The sequence below is a fragment of the Vanessa tameamea genome, chromosome 8 (assembly GCF_037043105.1).
Source record: "Vanessa tameamea isolate UH-Manoa-2023 chromosome 8, ilVanTame1 primary haplotype, whole genome shotgun sequence".
NCBI classification, from domain to species: domain Eukaryota; kingdom Metazoa; phylum Arthropoda; class Insecta; order Lepidoptera; family Nymphalidae; genus Vanessa; species Vanessa tameamea.
In genome coordinates, this window is record NC_087316.1 from 6,267,014 (window position 1) to 6,289,466 (window position 22,453).

At 30.5% G+C, this 22,453-nt stretch overlaps 3 protein-coding genes across 3 annotated transcripts; 2 read left to right on the forward strand and 1 right to left on the reverse strand.

The window, feature by feature from the left end:
- Positions 1-273: 273 nt before the first annotated feature.
- On the forward strand, positions 274-1,577 carry LOC113400136 (palmitoyltransferase ZDHHC11). The gene has a single exon (XM_026639606.2). The coding sequence runs from the start codon at positions 403-405 to the stop codon at positions 1,441-1,443; it is 1,041 nt and encodes a 346-aa protein (XP_026495391.2). The 5' UTR covers positions 274-402; the 3' UTR covers positions 1,444-1,577.
- An 844-nt stretch (positions 1,578-2,421) lies between these two features.
- On the reverse strand, positions 2,422-4,208 carry LOC113400137 (probable Bax inhibitor 1). Its single transcript, XM_026639607.2, has 5 exons — positions 3,900-4,208; positions 3,308-3,534; positions 2,998-3,224; positions 2,716-2,886; positions 2,422-2,581 (listed from the first exon to the last, which is right to left on the reverse strand). Exons 1-5 carry the CDS (start codon positions 3,944-3,946, stop codon positions 2,549-2,551), a joined length of 705 nt encoding a protein of 234 aa, XP_026495392.1. The 5' UTR covers positions 3,947-4,208; the 3' UTR covers positions 2,422-2,548.
- A 644-nt stretch (positions 4,209-4,852) lies between these two features.
- LOC113400135 (pre-rRNA 2'-O-ribose RNA methyltransferase FTSJ3) lies at positions 4,853-12,864 on the forward strand. The gene is made up of 10 exons (XM_026639605.2): positions 4,853-5,007; positions 5,090-5,847; positions 6,214-6,372; positions 6,949-7,044; positions 7,191-7,352; positions 7,925-8,132; positions 8,366-8,626; positions 8,881-9,078; positions 9,242-9,441; positions 12,368-12,864. Exons 1-10 carry the CDS (start codon positions 4,941-4,943, stop codon positions 12,797-12,799), a joined length of 2,541 nt encoding a protein of 846 aa, XP_026495390.2. The 5' UTR covers positions 4,853-4,940; the 3' UTR covers positions 12,800-12,864.
- Positions 12,865-22,453: the final 9,589 nt, after the last annotated feature.

A 22,453-nucleotide genomic window follows, 5' to 3' on the forward strand; every position in this document is an offset into this window, starting at 1 on the left:
AAATATGACAATTCAAAAATGCTCTATTGTAAAGTTTACTTGAATGAAATACATTTGATTTGATTTCTAAATTTTACATTTAAGTGATATTAACTTTGAATATCACTTGAATTCAATTAATTGGGTAAATTTTATAAATCTTTTATAAAAACTAGGAAATATTATTGTCACGAGTAAGCCGGTGACATAATTTCCTTTTTTAATTATGCTTTTTTTTCAAGAAACCCATTGATTTATATGTATATACATATATAAGTCAATGAAGAAACCATGTAATTTTCCAACCCAGCCCACGCAATGTTGCGCGCGCATTGAATCTAGCCATACCTTGTGTCGTTTGATTTATTTGTTTGCCTTAGTGGTTAAGGTAACAGTACTTAAAAATCGGACATTTATATCTAAATGCATAAATGTTGTTCGCTGCGCCTAAAACGGAGACCTCAAAGGAGGACGAATGGACTTCAATTTCCTCTAAATTACCAACAAATCATTGGGTGGATAGTTTGCGTCGTCTCCGTTTTAGTTAACTTCTTGTTACTTACTCGGATACAATTTGATGATTTAAAGTTTGCGTCACTAATTATTTATAGTTTTGTATACGCAGTTTACGTGATTACCCATTTTGCCGCTTCTTTAGTAGATCCAGGAGAAGACGATTTACGAAAACGAGACATAAATATACTCCCAGAGTTTGATCGTACAATTCATGCCCATGTTATTGAAAATGGAAGATGTCATCTCTGTAATATTAATACTACAGACAGGAAAACAAAACATTGCGGGATATGCAATAAATGCATATTTAAATTTGATCATCATTGTAAATGGTTAAACAACTGTGTTGGTCGAAGAAATTATACCGTATTTATTTTATGTGTCGTTTCGGCTCTATTAATTACTCTGTTTACTGTGATACTGTGTTTAATAGATATATATATATATTTTGTAAGTCCTCAGGAATTAAGTTCTGCAGCTCAAACTTTTATTAACTGTACACAATTAGAGGATTTCAATGATGTGACTAAAAAATATTGTAAGAGTTCTATATATTTTTTAATATTTCTTGTCACGTTTTGTACAATTGCCTTAGCGATAGCTTGTGCCTTGTTGCATTTATTATGTTTTCACATTTATATTTCAATTTTAGGCGTCTCGACATACGAATATATAATGAGAAACTCTCACACTAAATCGATTTGTTGTAAGTCTTGTAGAACCAATATAAGACGACTTTATATAATAAATCAGGACAAGATAAAATCGAATGCAATTGTTAGTTCTGAAACTGGGGTAAATGGAGAAAATATTACGCAGGAACATGATAATGAAATAAGTGTGAAAAATTTTATAAATACTTTGGTTACCGATGAATTAAATAGAGCTAGAATTTTTTTTTTATATGAAAAGAGTAAAATTCATCCTAGTAACGAAGGCAGAAGCTAACAGTAGAGTATTCAAATAAATTAATAATATTGATCAACGTACAACAATGTGAAAAAGATATTTTCAGTGTTGGTGGCCAACATACTTAATTTAAGGGTTTTATATCGAGTTAATTTTGGAAGTAAGGTTTTGGTTGTAAACGTACCATAAAATAATATATATTTTTTTTTATATAATGTAAAAAAATATTTTTAATGACAATACTTTGAAAATTTTGACCACAAGTAGATAAAATTTTGAATCAATTAATTGAGTGAGACTAGTTTAAAATTCAGTTGCATGATTTAACTCACATTATAACAGAAGCATGTAAAAAAATGACGATAATATATATAAATTTTTCATGTATCCAAAAAATGACAGTCTAATAAGAACTTTTTGATGATATTGACCTATGCTTGTTGTATATTTTTTATATATAATAACCACATTATACTACTAGACTGAATAAGTAAAATGTTTTATTAAGTATTGTTAAAATAAATAATTTGTAATTTACTACCATATATTATAGCACCAAATTGCATTCCGAGCATATCGATAGTGTACGGAGAGCACAGGACAGTCTAATATGTAAACTCTAATTGCTACGATATACAATCTTATTTAAATAAACTATAACTGTGCCTTATTTACTTAACTAAAATGTGCCTTATTAATTTTTTTCATTACATAGTATGCATAGAATTTGGTAATTTTATTTCTCGGCATTATTCAACCTATATCAGAAAATAAAATATTTCATCTATTTTTTTACATTAAGTATCCATCCTGGCTTTGCAGGGATAAAATAATGGTCTACATAAAACACTCATTCTTTAATATTGTAGAGAAACTCCCATCTTCTATTAAATTATAAGTAATTCACAAATAATATATAAACAATAATACTATACCATATCTGGAATAGCCATACCATTGTATATAACATATTCTATTATATATTGGATGTTAAAAGGTTTCTGAATAAAAGAAATATAATATGTTTTAATTTATTTCATTTTATGAAATTTATAAAGTTTTGAACCCATAACAAAAATAAATACAAGAAAATGTTACAAGATACAGTGTAATTTAAACATCTTAAATTTGAATAATGAAAGATTTATTCACGTTTGCGGCGACGGTCTTGTTCCTCCTGAAATTAAAAAAAAATTGTAAATATGAATAGAAAAATTATTAAATCCCAAATAATATAAAGAAGTAAAAAATAAAAATTATTGTTATAGCTTTAAGTTAAATTTTAAGTTGTTTTAATTTAATATAACTTACTTTTTGTGTTAAGATTATGAGAAGTCTCCTGAGCATTCCAATGAAATCAATGAACAATTCCAGAGCATGTTGCACAAAGTCTTTATTACCCATTCTACGCTTCTCAATGATAAGTTGAGTGTCAAACAGAACAAAACCGCACATCAGCATTAATCCCAGGTAGAGATGAGCCTGAAATAGTTACATGCTTGTTACCTTATATAGTCAATCGAAATTTGAAATTATATCATCATGTAATATTTAATTCAGGTATTTTTATTTATAACATAAAGTGTAACTTACTTGGTAAAGAAATTGAGACTGCATGAAAATATTAACAAGTGTCATAAGGGACATGGAACTAAGTAAGGTCATGAGTGTGCCACCTAGGAACAGCCAGCTGCCTCGATCGGCTAGCATAGCAGCAATGGAGAAGCACACAAACACTATTGTTGTGCCTAGAAGAGCTGTCACAATTATAGATGGATCAACAATGCTCACATAATCTAAAAGAGGCCCCATGCTCATACCTGGAAAATAATTTATAAATTGAGGTTTTATGCATTATCTTAATTTACTAATCTTTGTATGAATATTAAAGTTTAGTTTATACCTGAAGTTAAACCAAATCCTAATAGGTAGCCAAGTCTTAACTTTGTGTTCTTTCCATTATCTGGAGTAGCAATTAACATCAGCATTAGACCTGCGCCGACAATCGCTGAAAGGAATCCTGCTTGGAATCTTGTGAACATATCAACATACACTCCAGCTGAAGCTGCTCCACAAGTCATCATGAGTGTTCCATACACATTTTTGAGATGTTGACGAACCGGAGGTTCTCTATAAGTTTTAAATGTTATTATAAATTATGGTATTTATAATACAAAGTTTCATTATAGACAAGCTTTATTTACTAGAATGTTATTGATGAAGTAATCATGACTAGGCATAATTTCGCGCAAAATTAAATTTTGATTATTTACGTTACATGATTTAGTGTTGTAACACACATTAAGTAGAGTTAAATTCGTTTTTTTTGTTTGCTTTAAAACAACAAAGACGGTTGTTATCTTGTTATTTCAAGTTTATAAATATAATGACGTATATGTTCTAGAATTATCTTTCATTAATACTGTGAACTAAGGTTTTTTATGTAAGATAGGACGTCATATAAAAATCTAAATCCATGAAAATAAAGTACTTACAATCGGTTCTGAAAGCTGTTGATAAAGGATTGAATATTTGGAGTCATGTTGCAAACTGATCTGACCAAACTAGAACAGTAATTTTTAGTTGGACTACAATAACTAAAAATAATTAAAAAGTTTAAGCTTTGAATCGAACACAATTCACAAGAAAAACTGAGTAATAAGTAAATTTAATATCGTATGATGCAATCAATTTAGAAATGGTTAATAGAATAAATGGCTGACACTAGAGTACGATGTTATATTATATATCACATCCACGACTTGAGAGTTGTGACTTCCGCAAGGAGGTAGGTAATTAATAAATTGAACATTATTGAACTAGTAACATTTTGAAGAGTGAAAATCGAGAAGAAGTCAACATGACTTCTTCTCGATTTCTTATCTCTCTCGATCGATTATTGCTATATTATATAAGATTACATTCTCGTTCCAGGATTAAATAATTCAGAAAATAGAGGAACCTTTTAAATTGTAATTATCAGTAATATTATACATGTATTTTTTTTTAATGTTTTGATTTTGATACCAGTGACTAAAAATTTTTACTTAATTGTTTATTTATATTATTAAAAAGATACTAACTATTATAAAATTAAGGTCTTAATGAAAGTTAATCAATATATTATATTTAGGTATTTTTAATTAAGTGTTTTGTAAATCGTTTTTTCTAATCGATTTTCACATGCTTTTAACCAATAGTAGAATAACACGAGTTAATTGATTACATTCATATGCAATTCATTTTTTTATGTTTTGTATTAATTTTTTATTTCAGCATAAATCACGTTGAAATATAATATACCTTATAAATTAACTGAATTAAATTAACAATTATTAAAATCTAGATAAGCACATATAGGTAATTGGCAATTGGCATTGGATGTAAAATAAATGCTGATAGGCCATTTATTATAAAAAAAAAAATATAACCTATAAAAGTCAGCATACTCACGGACTGTCAAAACACACATGATAGTTTTGAAACATGGTGAATAATATTAAATAGAACGTTGCCGTAGTCTAAAATTGTACAAAATGGGTAAAAAAACGAAAGTAGGAAAGCAACGGAAAGATAAGTATTATCAATTAGCAAAAGAAACAGGTTAGTCTTAATAAAAACTTTTTAAATCTATTAATGTAGAAATATCACAATGTGCATCGTAAATTGTAATAATGTTTTTCAGGTTTTCGTTCTCGAGCTGCTTTCAAGCTAATTCAGTTGAATCGAAAATTTGGGTTTTTACAAAAATCACGAGTATGCATAGACTTATGTGCAGCTCCCGGTGGGTGGATGCAGGTTGCACATCAAAATATGCCTGTGTCCAGTGTAGTAATCGGAGTAGATTTATTTCCTATCAAACAAGTTCCTGGCTGCATCAGCCTCACTGAAGATATTACAACGGAAAAGTGCAAAACTGCAATTAAAAAGGAAATAAAAACATGGAAAGCTGATGTTGTTCTACATGACGGCGCACCCAATGTAGGTCTAAATTGGATACATGATGCTTATCAGCAAGCATGTCTTACTTTAAGTGCTATGAAATTGGCATCACATTTTTTAAGAAGCGGTGGCTGGTTTGTTACCAAAGTTTTCAGATCTAAAGATTACCATGCATTGCTTTGGGTTCTTAAGCAGTTCTTTAAAAAGGTCCACGCAACAAAACCCCAAGCCTCTCGTAATGAGTCATCTGAAATTTTTGTTGTCTGCCAAGGTTATATTGCTCCGGATAGCATAGATCCTAAATTGTTGGACCCAAAATATGTATTTGAAGATTTAGAAATAATGAAGAAGAAACACAACAGTATATTACATCCTGAAAAACAGAAAAAGGCTAAAGCTGAAGGATATAAAGAAAATGATTATACAACCTTCCATAGTTTTTCAGTTTCTGAATTTTTAGATAAAGATGACCCAATTGACTTGCTACAAGGATGTTCCCAGGTATCAAAATTTCTTTTCATTAATACATATAGTACAGCTTTAAGTTCATTACCACTTTAATCATAGATTATTAGATGTTATTTGGGTTTTGTTACTCTATCTCAGTTCAATTGTCGAAAGTTTAAATCTACTTTTGTGTTACATCTGTGATTGAAAATTAAGAAAAAGAATATTTATAGTAAAAATCAAAAAAATCATGTAAATTTTTCAACAAAAATCTTTTATCTGGATATAAGTGCCTAGGTCCAGTTTTAATTCTTTAATAAAACAACAGTTGTTACTTTACTTCTACAATTATTCTACAAATTGTATGAATGTACTTAATGCATCCAATGTTTTCTCACTTATTGTATTCATTATTTTTAGATAATATTGGATGATGAAGAGATTGCAAATCATCCAAGAACTACAACTGAAATAAAGGAATGCTGTAAAGATATAAAAGTTCTTGGAAGGAAGGATGTGAAGTTGTTGCTCAGCTGGTTTAAGCATATCAAGGAGTGGAAAACATCACAAACTTCTGAGGTAAATATAAAAATATTATCTTAGTCGTCACCCTGCTTGCTTACCCTTGTCTTTTTGTTAGGTTTAGTAAAATGTGTTAAAATACCAAAAGAAATATAAGGACTATTTTTATTATGTGGCTCCACTACCTTTAACAGTTTTCTTTTTTTTTTTTTTTTTAAAGTTGGTATTACTATCTGGTCCGTCCAGATGAATATAAAAATGTTTATCTGGATTTTATGATACCCGCTCCTGGTGGCTAAACTTTTATAGAATGATGCCTCACAATTTTGCAGTGAGAAAATATTCTCCCTGGTAATTTTCAAAAATTACTTTTCTGAGTAATGTGAATAAGAAGATTACTTATTTTTTAAAATGGCTTTGATCCACATTTGATTCAAAATTGGTAATTTTTAGTAAATTTATTGATCTTTAAGTTTATTTTTGTTATTTGACTGGTCATGATTAATAAAATTGCATGTATATGTAATAGTAAAAATTATAACTAACTATGTACACCTTGTTAAATTATAATATTCACTATGATAGATTTTCAAATTAATAAAAAATAAATCAAATAATTGTGTTATGTTAAAGGACAAAACTGAAACTAAGGAAGAAGAAGAAAAAGTTGTTGAGGAAGAGGTTGCAGATGAAAATGATGAAGTAGATGCTGAAGTCCACGAACTGCAGGTTAGATATATGTTTTGTCTTTTTGTTTAAACTTATCAAGACCTCAACATGTTCAGTTATTTTTTATTTTTATATAGCCGAATAATAGTTCATAGCTTGTAGGGAATGGTGAGTTTATCAGAAAATAATAGGATTTTTTTATGCAGGAAGAAGAAAAGAGGCAACTTAAACGGAAAAGAAAACAGTTAAATAAACAAAGACAAAAATTGGCTGAAAAAATGAATCTAAAGATGGTATTGAAAGGTGATGATGGCCCTATTTTGGAAAGTCGTGATATGTTTACACTTGCTGACATCAAGGATGGTGCGGTAAGACATTGTTTTTTTTAATATGTATTTTTAATATTATTAAAATATCATCATCATACTCCTGCCCTCATCTCAATTTTACTTGGGGTCAGCGCAGCACATCTCATTCTTCCATATACTCTGTTGGACGTCATCTCACAAGTAACTTTCTTTCTAATCATATTGTCTTTCACACAATCCATCCATTGTTTCTTTGGTCGTCCTCTACCAATATAATTAAAATATATAGATTTAATTATGATTTTGTAATAAATGAAATAGATACATATATGAATCCTGAAATAGTGTAATATTTACATGTAACATTAGTCAAATGAGATTTTACGTCATACATATAATTAATGTACAGGTTCAACTAGCCACCATTTCTAATCCTATACTTATGCACAGAGAGAAAGTTATAGTGTTCACATAGTTTAAAGTGCCATAGATAAACTATTTATGGAAGAAAATATATAATCATGTATAAGAATTCATTTTAAAAAAATGAGTTATTTAAAATAATGACAATATTACTTTTTTGGAATTAATATACAGTTGTCATGTATTCTATAATTTAATCTGCTTTACAGCAATTGAAAATGGTCATCGATCAACAACCTGATATTGTAGTCGATGAGAAAGATGATTCTGATGATGAATTGAAAATGAAACCTAAATATGTCAAATATGATGTAGAGTCATCGAAATTGGATTCATCTGGTCTTTACTATAAAGATTCAGATAGTGAATTGGAAATGGAATCTGATTCAGACACTGAAGAAGCAAAGGAATCTTTAGGTAACATAAATTTAGCAACAAGTATATGTAATAGTGTTGTCTTAATGTCCAAATTTAAGACACAAATTCACAAATATGGGTAAACTAAATAGGTGCAAAATGTATTCTCTCATTGTCATGTCCGATGAACAAGTATTCCAATAACACAGAATTTTTGATTTTATGTGAAGGCTTAATGTACATTTTCCTTATATAGCATATTATTTAAAATAAAATATAAATATTTTTTTTAGCTTTCTCAGATTCTGACAATGAATCAAAGAAAATAGATAAAATAACAAAATTAAATACGTTAAAAAACAGTAAGATAAAGACCACACCATCAATTCCAAAAAATAATCCTTTACTTACTGATCTTGATAATACTGATCCTGTGTCAAAGAGATCAATGAAAGCAGAACTTTGGTTTCAAAAAGATGGTTTCAAAGATATTGACGAAGAAGATGATGAGGGTGTTGATTTAGACAAATTGGCTGAGTTCTACAGACAAAAAGGTATGGGCAATAAAAAATAATAATATTATAGTATTCATCATTGTATTTAAAAAGCATAAACATAGAAATATCCATGGATATCATAATAAAGAGTATGCATTTTACTAGGTAACTGTTATGGTCATTTTAAATTGTATCAAGATTGTGTTAAGCTTACCAAGAACATTTAGTATCATTTGAGAATGCCATCTGCATTCAACATTTTCTTTATCAAATAATATAAATGTATATAATATATGAAAATTACTTTATAGGCAAGAAAGTAAAAGATAGTGGTTCAGAAAAATCTATGGAGATAAAGTCTGGGTCAAAAAGAAAACATGATGATGATGATGATGATGAATCATCTGACAGTGACTATGACATTGAGGAGACTGCTGCACCAACAGTGGGAAAAACTGGAGCTAAAACCAGTAAAAAAGATGGTTTTGAAGTTGTGTCCCAAGATCCTGGTACAGTATTATATTAATAAACTTTTAAAATAATACATAAAGAATACTTTTAGAGTAGTCTAATTTCATTAAGTATTTCCATATTTTTTGTTTGAGTAAAAAATAAAGCATGTTTTAAAACGATTTTGGCATATGATAATTTTTATTTTTTATTTAATTTTAGAATTAAAAAGGTTGAAGAAAACACTTAAAATGGATGCTGAAACTCTGGCCTTAGGAACAATGATGGCTACATCAAAAAAATTCAAGCGGGATCTAATTGATGATGCCTGGAATCGATATGCTTTTAATGATAAAAATTTACCAGATTGGTTTGTTGAAGATGAAAAGAAACATATGAATAAAGAAGTAGCAGTGCCTGAGGTAGGATAAATATTTGCTTTTAAAAAAAGAAAATATAATATCCTAAGATATTAATTTTGGTCTTAATTATTCTATCTGATGAAACAGTTATTATAAAATCAAAATATACTTTATTCAAGTAGGCTTTGACAAGCACTTATGAATCTTCATTTAACAAACTATTAATTTTATTAAGTGAAGCTACCACCAGTTCGGAATACAGATTCTACTGAGAAGAACTGGCAAGTAACTCAGTAGTTGCTCCTTTTCAACATTTGAAAATACAAAGTGATGTTAGTTAAATATTTATGTTTATGTTTACATAGTATAAAACAAAGTCGCTTTCTCTGTCCCTATGTCCTTTGTACGCTTAAATATTTAAAACTACGCAACGGATTTTGATGCGGTTTGTTTTAATAGATAGAGTGATTCGAGAGGAAGGTTTTTGTATATAATACATAGACAATATAGTTAAGTAACACTAATAATTTTAAAAGTTTCTAATGTGATGTCGTAAATTTATAAATTTTTTGCGCTTACATTGTAAACGCTGGCTGAACCCTACTAGATAGATCAAAATAATGTACTACAGAATTGTACACCTCCAAAATGTCTATAAAAAGTCCGCGATGGTATATGTCTATCTCTTAAATATAACCCACAATAAACATTTTTTATCGTTTACTTTTTACGAGAAATAATGGCTTATTTTCGAAGCGATTTTAAGCAATATAGCATTAATCCTTATCCAATTAGGTACCTTAAATAAATTGTGCATTCAATATAGATCAATATGGCCCTTTACAGCATGTAATTTAAATGAATATTTTCGAAGATATAACAGTTTTAAAACGCAGGGACATAGCGGTTTGTATTTCCTAATAAGTGAAAACTGTGTACGTTTTACCTATTTGTTATCACTACATAGTATAAAACAAAATTGCTTCCCGCTGACTGTCTTTTCCTGTCTATGCTTAAATCTTTAAAACTGTGCAACGGATTTTGATGAGGTTTTTTTTAATAGATAGAGTGATTTAAAGAGAATGATTTTGTATGTATAATACGTGGACAATATAGTAGATAAACACTGATAATTTTAGAGGTTTCTAATGTGATGTCGTAAAAAGACACATTTTTACGCATATATTGCAAACGCTACCTGAACACTATGAGATAGATCAAAATAATGTACTACAGAATTGTACACCTCAAATATGTCTACAAAAAACTCCGCGATGGTATGTCTATCTGTAAGTGATAACCCACAATAACATTTTTTTGTTATTTATTTTTTACCACAAATATTGGCTAATTTTCGAAGCGATTTTAACCTATACAGCATTAATCCTTATCCAATGAAATACCTTAAATACATTGTTGATTTAATATTGACCTATATGGCCCTTTACAGCATATGATTTAAATGAATATTTTCGAAGATATTACAGATTTAAAAATTGCGGAACGTAGCGTTTGCAGTGGTACCGGCCGGCCGGGGCGGCGGGAGCGTGCTATAGGCGCGTCGGAAGCCGCGGTTTTCCCTGTAGCACTTTGAATTTAGCAGCGATCGGACGCGGTTATTATCGGTGCTCTCTAGCGATTGAAATAACAATCCATACTTCCATACTAATATTATAAATATGAAAGTAACTTTGTCTGTCTGTCTCGCTTTCACGCCAAAAGTACTGGACCGATTTAAATGAAATTTGGTACACAAATAGTCTAAAGCCTGAGAAAGGACAAGGACAACTTTTTATTTGGAAAAAACTCTTTACAGCACTTGTTGATGTTGATGAAAAGTTGTAAGTTGTTGAAAGTATTGTCATGTTTAGAATTTTTAGAACTAGAAGCATAAAACTTATATTTTCGGCTGTACACTTATAAAGTAACATATCATGACACCCACTCGGGAGGGAATTTTGGATATTCTACCCCTAAATGGGTGAAATAGGGGTTGAACGTTCGTATGGAATTTTTTAAGTTAGAAACATGAAACTTTATTTTTGGGATACTGATTAAAAAGGAGTAGATACTTATTTAAGTGTTTCTGCATATTCTACCCCTACGGGGGTGATATAAGGGTTGAAAGTTTGTATAGAAGTCCGTTATTTTTAAGATAGAACATGAAACTTTATTTTTGGGATACTGACCAAAAATGAGTACATACGTATTTAAGCATTTCTAAATAATCTACCATTAAGGGGGTGAAGTAAGGGTTGAAAGTTTTTATGGGAGTCAGCCATTTTTTAAGTAACAAACATGAACATTTTTTTTGGGATACTGATTAAAAATGAGTAAATACGTATGTAAGTGTTTTTTTTTGATATTCTACCACTAAGGAGATGAAATAAGGGTTGTAAGTTTTTATGGAAGTCGTCATTTTTTTAAGCTAAAAACAAAAAACTGTTTTTGGGATACTGATTAAAAATGAGTAGATACGTATTTAAGCGTTTCTGGATATTTTACGCCTAAGGGGAGAAATAGGGTTAACATTCCGTATACAGGTTAGACTGGAAGTCTGTAATTTTTGAAGTTAGAAGGTCGAAATTTTATTTTTGGGCTACCGATTAAATATGAGTTGATTCGCATTTAAGCGTTTCTGGATATTCTACCCTAAGGGCTGAAATACACACCAATGTGGTATACAAAGAGGTATTAACGTAACATTTTAAGTTAATTTGTAAATATATTCATATTCTACGCGGGCAAAGCCGCGGGTAACAGCTAGTACAGTTATATATGTACAAATATAATTCATCCTGCCTGGAAGTCAACAAGTATTAGCTCCATGCTTTTTTTTCATCTATATAATATTGTATTGAATTATATGACTTCTTTACAAATGTATTTTTTACAAATGATTTTAATTTAGGAATTTAAAAATATCTGCGGAATTTTATTATAGAAATAATATAAATGTACTTTAAAATATACATTTTTATTACAGAAATATGCAGAGGAGTACAAGAACAGATTGCAGGACATAAACGCACGACCAATAAAGAAAGTGATTGAAGCCAAGGCTAGAAAGAAGAAACGAATGATTAAGAAAATGGAACGTGCAAAGAAGAAGGTTGAGGCTGTTATGGAAAATGCAGACATGTCAGAAAGAGAAAAGGCTCAACAGGTTAGACATCTCTACAAAAAGGCTCAATCTGATAGCAAAAAGAAAGTTACGTACGTCGTTGCCAAGAAGCATACAACAGCTAAGCGGATGAAACGACCCACAGGAGTAAAGGGACAGTACAAGGTAGTCGATCCGCGTATGAAAAAAGATTTACGTGCGCAGAAGGCCAAGGAAAAAACAAAAGGTCGCGGCAAGAAAGGCAAGGTAAATAAAACAAGGCCCCCTAAGCAGAAGGGCAAGAAAGCAAAATAATTATTAAATATTATTACTTTACTGTAAGAATTCGAAATTTTGAGAGAAATAAATATGTAATGAAATTTGTGTAGTTATTTTTCATCATCAATCATAACATTTTCAAATCTCAATACAAAATGTATCCCTATAAAACTATTATGACCTGGTAAAGTATTGATTTGTTTGACATTACCGAAGCTATATTTTTATATAAGTTCAGGGTCGGCGATATTTGAGTCCTCGTGCGTCACTCGCTAGAGTTCAGGGACAGAAAGGCCATAAATGATATCATTCGCTGTTCGACCTTGGTGTTTTATTCTGATTCGTTGTCTGCCTATTAAGTGGTTTTGTGTATATTAATACCGACTTAAAGCCGATTTTACTGAATATACTAACATTTTTCTACATATATACAAACGTAATGAATGTTTGTTTTTGAATTAATTCTAAATATTATTCGCTGATTAATTATTATTTTGGTATATATCCTGTATACGAATTGCGTCATAAATTTATTTCAATAGAAATTGGTTACTTAGGTATCTTTATCATTACGGAAATAGCCAGAGAGCATCAGAAATTTAGTACGTAGGTATGAGTGAGAAATGTTGGGGGTAGGGGAGGGAGACTGTTAGGTAGGTAGGCGGATCGAGGCGGTTGGCGGCTGGCGCTATATCGAGCGCGCGATCACGGCCAAGGCCGCAGCGCCGTCATCGCCCCGACCCAAGCTGTGCGCCGTCACCCGTATCCGCGATACCCGCATCTAATATTTATATTATTTTATTTAATAATATTAAAGTTTTCTTTACCTTCTGTGTTATATCGCATTAAAGTATTTTATCTTTTATATTACTCATACAACAAATATTATTTTTTGTATAAAGGTTTATATACATTCAGAAACAATACAAGGAAATAAATGGAAAAAGAAATATTCTTAAACAGTATTATATTTTAGAATACAAATATGACTAATATCTATAAATTAGACTCGTCTGTGTGTACATTTTATCGGTAGGTAGGCATGTCGGTTAGTGACGTCCGCGAACAGGTAGGTGCAGGGCGCGGGGGTGACCTCGCCCTCGCAAGGTCACAAGAGCCGTTCCACTGAAACGCCATGTTTCTCCCCACTCGGTACTCTTCCAGGCCTTTCCATGCCAGAAACAGTATAGGTATTGGTATGTATCATCGGGCATTTCGTTACCTACTAAGAAAACATTTTTATTTTAATTTAAGTATAACTTGTATTGTATTTAATCTCCAATCGATAGTGACTATTGTTAATAACCTTCAACTAAGCAATTTTACGTAGATGAAAAAGAGATGTGGGTGGGAGTTTAAATGGCCAATTTATGCGATTTAAAAATAGTGCCTAATATATTTAATTGCTAAGAAGCAACACTTATAAGTCAAAGTCAAAATTTTTTATTAAATATAGAAATGTTTACAGTTGCTTATTGATAGTCAAAAATCTACCACCGGTTCGGAATTGAACACCTCGGACCTGAGAAAAACCGGCGAAAGAAACTCAGCGCGATAATTTTTTTTTTATTATAAAATAATGGAAGGTTTACCTACCATATTATTTAACGAAGTTAAATTTAGGAGTATGAAGATGGCTTAGTGTTTTGATAGATTGTAAAATAATTAGAAATGGGTACCTATTCGGACTATAGTTTTTTGTAAAGCTAGGGCGGAACTTAAATTGGTTCACTTCCAACATTTTGTTTAATTGAATAAAGAAATTAAACAAAGTCAAAAGTTGGAATAATTGACAATTATAAATAATTATTTAAATGTAAGCAATGCATAATTACCTAATTATAATTAGGTACAACTGTAATTGTGTTTCGTGTAAGTCTGAACAAATCTTTGTACTAATTGTGGTACTTTACTTGGCATAGTTCCGTATTTGCTATAGTTCCGAACTCGACAATGAGTAATAGACCTATTTGATCATATTTGCTTTGTTTGCATAATAAAAAAGAATATGCAAATATATTGGACGTGTTCGACGCAAGAGCTGAACCTTGTTATCTATAACATTGTAATACTTATTTACGGAATATTTGGCAAAAGAGTGACATTGTTATGTGAACACGAGACTAAACCCTCGCATTACCGTAGTTGAATGTTTGCTTTGGGTGATACCGATAATTTCAAAAGTAAAGTTGCTCATCCGGAAGCAAAATCTAAGGATACTTTGAGCTGAGTAAAGCCGTACAATCCGTACATAATATATGCACATAATCAACATCGCAAAAATATTATAATTAATTTTAAATAACATAGTTATCTCTTATATTTCCTCTTTACTTTTTATAATTTGATATATTGTATTCATCATCCTCCTGCCCTTATCCCAATTTTACTTGGGGTCGGCGCAGCATGTCTTCTTCTTTCATACTTCTCTGTCGGACGTCATTTCACAAGTAACATTCTTTCTAACCATATCGTCTTTCACACAATCCATCCATCGTTTCTTTGGTCGTCCCCTACCTCTATATCCATCCACATCCATTCTCAAAACCTTTCTCACAACATGGCCCTCATTCCTCCGAATAACATGCCCATACCATGAAAAAAACTAGAAAAAACTAAAAAAACTAGGTTTTGACAAGTATAGGGAAAAGGACAACGACATTACATAAACAATACTTGAAAAATATGTAAATCTGTCTCTGTTATGATAGAACCTGCTTAACCTCTTAATCTTAACTGTTTTATATTTCTCATAAACCAGGTTAATGCCTAAAATAATATTATTTAGAACTTAAATTATTGACCGTTATTATAAAAAACGACGAGTTTACATTATATGTGGTTACGTATTTTTACCTTATTATTATCAAATGTTGCCAATGTAAAACAAGGTGTTATTTTATTTTAAATGTTATAGCGAGATTCATTGCAATGCAAAGTAAGAAAGTGAGAACACTATTCTTATGCTTCAACTTCCATATTGTTTTTTCGTTCTAGTTACTGGTAATCGTTTCAGAATCTCCTGCATGGAGCCTATCGCAATGTTTATGAAAGGTGAATAAAAGGAAATATGATCTATACTTAACTATAATTTTATAACATTTAAAAATAACTAAGAGCACTCCTTTTTTTTATAAAATATGTAACAAGATAAAATGCTAAGTCAATTTGTTATCGTTTGTAATATTATAACAATGTGTGGTAAAAACTTTTTACCATATATTATTATTGATCTATCGAAAGTTGTAGGTAAAGATATTTTTAGACATAATAGCTTGTATTTAGATTATTATTATTCCATAATAATGTTGACTGGAATGTCTGAACTGATGGAGCTATATGTAGCATAATGCACTTTACTAATAAAAAAGTAAAAGTCATCTGTCACTACTTAAAGTGCTTGAGTGTATATATTTATCTAATATTTGTAAAATACTTGTATAAAGGATTTTCAATAAATTATTGTCATTATTGTCTTTGCATTAAATTTTAATTAAGTTTTATTTTAATTACTTATTTGTCATTAATTTAATATTCAGTAGTTACTGGCTGAAACAATCTGCTATTTTACGAATTATGTTTAATCAAACATTATTGTGAAGTGTATTAGGTTGTGATTTTATTTTTATTTGATATTTATGTGTATGTGTAACTGTTTTTGTTCTTCTAATGAATATATAAATAAGTATGAAAATCATTCAAAATAAAATAAGCTATTTGTGATATATTCGTGGTATATCTAGTCTAGTTTTATATAAGCGATAATTGGAATCATTTGCGTTATAGGTATTTATATGCATAGATCTAAATTAGGTCATTTGATATATTTTAAATAAATATTTGTATATTTTTCTATTTTAAATACATACTTGGCTTTTTTAAATTAATCAAATTAGTAGACTTTAAAAAAAAATGTTATGTTATCTCGCGTTCCTATAATAATATGACACAGACATGTGTCAACTATACAACTACGAGGTAAAATCAAGACATTAACTCGTCTATACATTATTTCGACCTTCCCTTTGTCGGGTCAAGAGGCCCATTGATTACAGATGTATGTATGTACTATATTTTAAAGTCAACAACATAACACAAATCTTGTCGACAGTTAACCGCCCCCGCCCAATAAAGCTCGAAACTTTACTGAGCGGTGAGCGACCACGTTCATGGCCAGAGTTGCGGAAACACGAGCTATCAGCGAACATGTTGCGATAAACAAAGCGGCAGTCACATTCCACTGACAGTTAAAGGCAGGTGAACGACTATCAACCTCTCACCGAACGGTCGTTAGCCGAAATTATTCTTAAGCCGAAGCGCCGAAATCAACGCTATTTTTGTTACAAATATCTTTCAGACATCTTATGAGCTCAGTCCAACAATAAAACTTGTGACGAATTGTTGACGTGTATCTCCATTGTCCTTTCTCCACTTTGTTAATATTCCTATACATCTTCGAAAGGTGATTTTATAAAGATGCCACTACAATTGACTGAAAAAACTGTAAATTATGTAATGAATGAATGCTATAATAATTATTATCTTTACATATATATGTTTTATTCCGTATTGTAATGACGCAATCAAACTATTTTATGATTTATGAGTTTTTTATAGATGTTCCAAAGATGGCCTGTAAATGGCCCACTGCTAAGCTAAGGCATCTTTGAGGCGAAAATTTGGAGCCTATTGGTCCCACACAATATATTAGACGATCCATTACAATAAAATGACACATTATATTTACTTTTTTTGTTACTTTTTGCCCTTTTCGAGTATTTAATATGAATAAATTAATGATTGTAATAAATACTAATGATTTTTAATAAAAAACGTAACTGACATTTTAATTGCTTCTGACTGACTGACTGTTCAAATCGATAGCGTTAAATGTCTGATGACATATTAAGAAGCAAACACTTTCCAATTTGAATATACTAATAAACAACTACGATGATTAAGACTCGTAATTTTTCAAACACTATTTCCAACAACCAATAATATGTATACTCGTAAATATATGTTCTATTATAGACGAACACGAATATGACTTTGTTTTGTTATTTTCAGAAATAACAAATATAATTATTTTTAGTGTCTTATGTATGTCACACTGCAATTACTGCTAGGTTTATTTGTAAATTTAAAGCGTTATTTAAGGGGCATGACGTGTTGCGTGTATCGTAGTGGGTTCGACGACCGACCGTGACAACCTGACGCTTGTAGGTACGAAACCCACATATAGAGGCGATTATTGTTTTTTTCAATGAAATTGTTGCAATTCATGTGCCTATTACATGTATATTAAGAGCGTTGACACGCATACCACTGCACTTATTATGTGTGTTGTAATTAAATTGAAATTGTATCTTTAGGCAATTAAATGTTCATTTGTTAAAAAATGCTTTTGTTTATTCTTGATTATAATTATAATTAAGGTATTAATTAAGTTTACAAAATCAGTAAAGCTTCATGAACTTAAGACACGGTATAATACTGATATTGCGATTCATAACCACATATTTCTTCAATTTTTCATGTTGTATTTCTTATTTATTTCTATAACCAAACAACTTCACATCAATAATACGCAAATAAGGTGTTAGTAAACAACGGAAAGGTGTTAGTTAAAGCAGTTGGGCACATTTCAAGTAAACTGTCCGTTTGTGTATTATGCGGGCGAATCGCAGGCCGCGGGCGGTCGTCGACCGAGGCCCTTGACTCGCACGAGTTCAGCGACACCGCCTGACACCGTCGCGCCTCGCCGCGCAGCGCGCGCCTTCCCGACCGCAACGCACACCGCACGACGTGCAACAGCCGTTCGGCCACGGCCTTAGTGCACCTTACGCTCACAGCTTGTTCGTCGTTCATTACCCACTAAGCTGTAACAGCTGTTATATTTTATAAGCATGTTTTAAATGTATTAACGATTCGCAGGTAAGAAAAATGCAATATGCTTTTTAGCATATTAGATAGATGTAACTATTTACATTTTAATAGGTTGTACTCAGTAATAAAACACTCATTAACGTAATAAAAACTAATTTACTTATATTTTACTGAAATACCAAAATTTATTGTTGTTTACATTGGCATTGGCTAAAGCAAAAGTAATCCAATGTTATCCGCCATTATCATAAGTAAGAGCGAGTGAACCTCTTGTATTCTGGGTTCTGTAACAAGTCAAATAGGAGTTATAACTCAAGCCACTGTTTATTGGAAGTCAAAAAATAATACAGACTAGATAAACTAAAGATTTATAATTTACAAGTTGTTATTTTTCTAACGTATAGGGCCGTCTAATGAAAAATGAACAGCATTGTTCGAGATCAACATAACTCGACTGTTTTTTAATTTTGCAACCGTAAACAATAATCATTAAGATTTTCCCACTGAACAAGTATTTTTCGTAGAAGATTTACAAAATTATTCGTAATAATCGGAATTTTATTGATTTACGACGGCTCACGTTAATCTATCTGCCAATGAGGCAGTAATAAAAACGTATGATTATTTGTTTTTACGAAGTATTTTTGATTTGTTATACTGAAGGAATTATCATCTAGATATAATATAGTTTTGATTTAAATTAATATTATAAATGACTATTTTAGACGTTTGGCAGTGGCACTCTCAAACTTTTTCATCTATTACAGCAGTAGTAGATTGGTTATTTTGCAATTATGATAGCAAAACTTAAAATAGAAATGATAATATTATCTAATGTATTTTTAAGACGCAAATTTAAACAAGTATAATATGTCTTAAGTTCAAATATGATATCAAAATCAATATAAATAATATGCCGACTTCGTTTGACGGAGCGACGATTACTTCTTAGCGACGATCGTTCATTTATTATCATTGATCGTTCATACTCGAGCACTAACTTTCATCTATATAACATCACAGATTACACTTATCCAAGGATGGAGTGATGTCCAATAGCAAACCTGTAAACTCTACAGCCTTTGTGTCGCTTTAGAAACAGGCAAACATATCCTGAAAATCAAGCAATCGTGAAATCGCATAAAAACTGTTTCTTAAAATATCTTTAATTAAAATTAATAAACGATTTATTACGTAAGAATTTTAAATCAAAAACTTAGTTTTCATAGTTATATAGTGTATTTACCCTATCCTCATTATTTATTTATCTATGTTTCTGATTTTTCCGCGCTATATAACCTGTATAATATGTAAGTACATTGTATAGGCTTCTGTCTGCAGATGTTAAATACATTTTTCCGGGAATGTATGTTCTACTTCAGATTATCTGTAATCTATGTCTATGCTATATATAATATATATATCTATTATACTATATTGAATCTATCCTTGTGTCAAATTTCATTATGATCCGTTCAACCTGGGCAAAAAAACATCCAACTTTCGCATTTATAATATTACTAAGAAGTAAGATTAAAGTGGATTCGTGACAACAAAAACTAAACCTTAAAAAAATTGGTTTAGTCCCTAAGAAAATAATTATTTAATTTAATGCATTTTATCTAGTATTGGCGCAGTTATTTAAGTTGTTTATTGTTACTGTGTATGTTTTCCATTTGTTGTTTACATTAAATATATATTACTTGAATTTGTCATAACATAATGTATTTATTTTGTAAAATTAATATAATTATCGCAGTATATTACAGTAATATTTTATTTGATCAAAATATGTATTTATAACGAAAGAAAGAGAAATTTTACTTGAATGGTATTGAAAGTCGTTTTCTATAGATAAAGTTCTTGGAGAAATTTCTCTCGCGTACAATCCTAAACTATTTAAACGACCCAGATGTTTTAAGCCTTTCAATAGCGCCTGTACGCTCCACATAAGCATTTACATTGGTAGCATTGTATGTATATAGTATAAATAAAAAATACGATTAAGAATATTTAATTTCTAATCTTTCTAGTCGAGATTTAAAAAAGATACGTATTTGTGGTTTGTAGGCAATGCTCACCTTGTAATATGTTCTCCTGAAAAATATGACCTGAATAATATCACTAAAATATAACTAGGATTAAGCCGCGATTTCACTGGCATTAAATTTAAATTATAAGCTCCAGTTTCGTTAACATAATTCAATCTTACATTTTACATCTTGTAGGTATTCAATGAACATATCTTTTTTGGAATTAAGCATCTACATAAATAGTTAATAATGAAACCGATTAACTATCGAAACGTGAAGAAATATTTGTTTAATTAATTTTTAAACATTTTAGTTTCAGTTAAAAGTACGAGTATACGTCAGTATGGTACTTTTTAATTCGCCGTTACAAACCACTATGATTGGTTTTAGTTATTTTATTTTGTCAGTCTTAATATTTTATTATTTTTAACATATTATTAGAAATATCAATATAATAACTTACGCATTACAGAATTTATAAGTAAAGCATTCGAGATATGCAATAATGCTTACTTAAACTGGAAACCTGTTCATAATCTAAAACTAGATCAATGCGTCTTAAAGTTTTACTTTTATTTTTGTCACACACTACAAAACACATCACTAGTACTTTATTTTAAGATAAAGATATATTATTAAATAGATAATATTGTTCACTGCTTAACACTATATTCAGTGTACTTAAGACAAAATGTCCTTCCAAAATGCGTTTGAAATTCAAGAGAACGTCAAACCACGTTATGTGGAATGATGTCATAGTAGTAATTGTGTGACAAACCACCTGTCTTCTGAAATGTAATAATGCGTTAAAGAGCACGGGATACATGTTTGTTTTTGTATACCTCTTTGATTCAAATCATAGACCAATAAGTGTGGCTCAAAGTTAGCTGTAATGTTAATATCGCGTTATACAGACTAAAGTACATCTAAATTATGTAAGAGTAATTAAAAGAGGTCGGGATTGCAGTGCGAATGTGGCATCGTACGGACATGCGACACTCGACTGTAGGCGCTCGCGCAGCAGAGCAGTGAAAGTGGGTTGAGTGCGGCGCCATTACTTTCAGTTTCTCTTGCGCGCACGCTTCATCGTGGACTCGTTACAATAAACATTGCATCCCGTCGATTTCTCGCTCCGCTAAATTTCACCTTTTCCACTCTATTATACTTGCGCGGGTTGACCTGCTCGCTATCTCGCAGACCGTCGGTAGAAAGTCGATAGCTTTTTGAGTGTTGGTTAGGTTGTGTTTTTATTAATATTGCAAGCCTTTTATGTTTCAAGTTCAAAAAGGAAATAAGGTCAGAATTTAAATAGAAGTACATACTGATATCGTTAGAAAACAATAAACTTATATACGACATTAAATTGTATCTCATGTCATTAACTTTTCTTTAAGTTTGTAAAGGTAAAGCGTTTATGTATGTAACAAAAATATATTATTGCTTACTGTGCACAATAAAGAAGAAATAGAAGAAATATATTGCTTGAATCTCAAAATCTTTATTTAATACGAGGAAATGTCTATTGACTGCACGCAGGTTGTAGCTTAAATGTACCTCAGAACACTTGCTATGACGTTCTGTTTGAAATCAGCTGAACGCATTATATTAATTATATGCATTATTTCATTGGGGGACATCGTTTATAAATGCCAATGACAGCTAATAAAAATATTAATGTATAGTCCTAATTAAATAAATGTAAGATTTCCGTTTTTTAACCACACACTATATCGATTTCAAGGAATGTATTTGTTTCGAAATCATTTGC

Bases quoted from the DNA above. Each gene is read 5' to 3' on its own strand.
- LOC113400136 (XM_026639606.2), top strand. From the start codon at position 403: ATGCATAAATGTTGTTCGCTGCGCCTAAAACGGAGACCTCAAAGGAGG.
- LOC113400137 (XM_026639607.2), bottom strand. From the start codon at position 3,946: ATGACTCCAAATATTCAATCCTTTATCAACAGCTTTCAGAACCGATT. The intron at 3,225-3,307 runs GTATAAACTAAA...ATTATTTTCCAG, and splicing joins AGGATTTGGTTTAACTTCAG to GTATGAGCATGGGGCCTCTT. The intron at 2,887-2,997 runs GTAAGTTACACT...TAACTATTTCAG, and splicing joins AGTCTCAATTTCTTTACCAA to GCTCATCTCTACCTGGGATT.
- LOC113400135 (XM_026639605.2), top strand. From the start codon at position 4,941: ATGGGTAAAAAAACGAAAGTAGGAAAGCAACGGAAAGATAAGTATTAT. The intron at 5,848-6,213 runs GTATCAAAATTT...CATTATTTTTAG, and splicing joins TGCTACAAGGATGTTCCCAG to ATAATATTGGATGATGAAGA. The intron at 9,079-9,241 runs GTACAGTATTAT...ATTTAATTTTAG, and splicing joins AGTTGTGTCCCAAGATCCTG to AATTAAAAAGGTTGAAGAAA.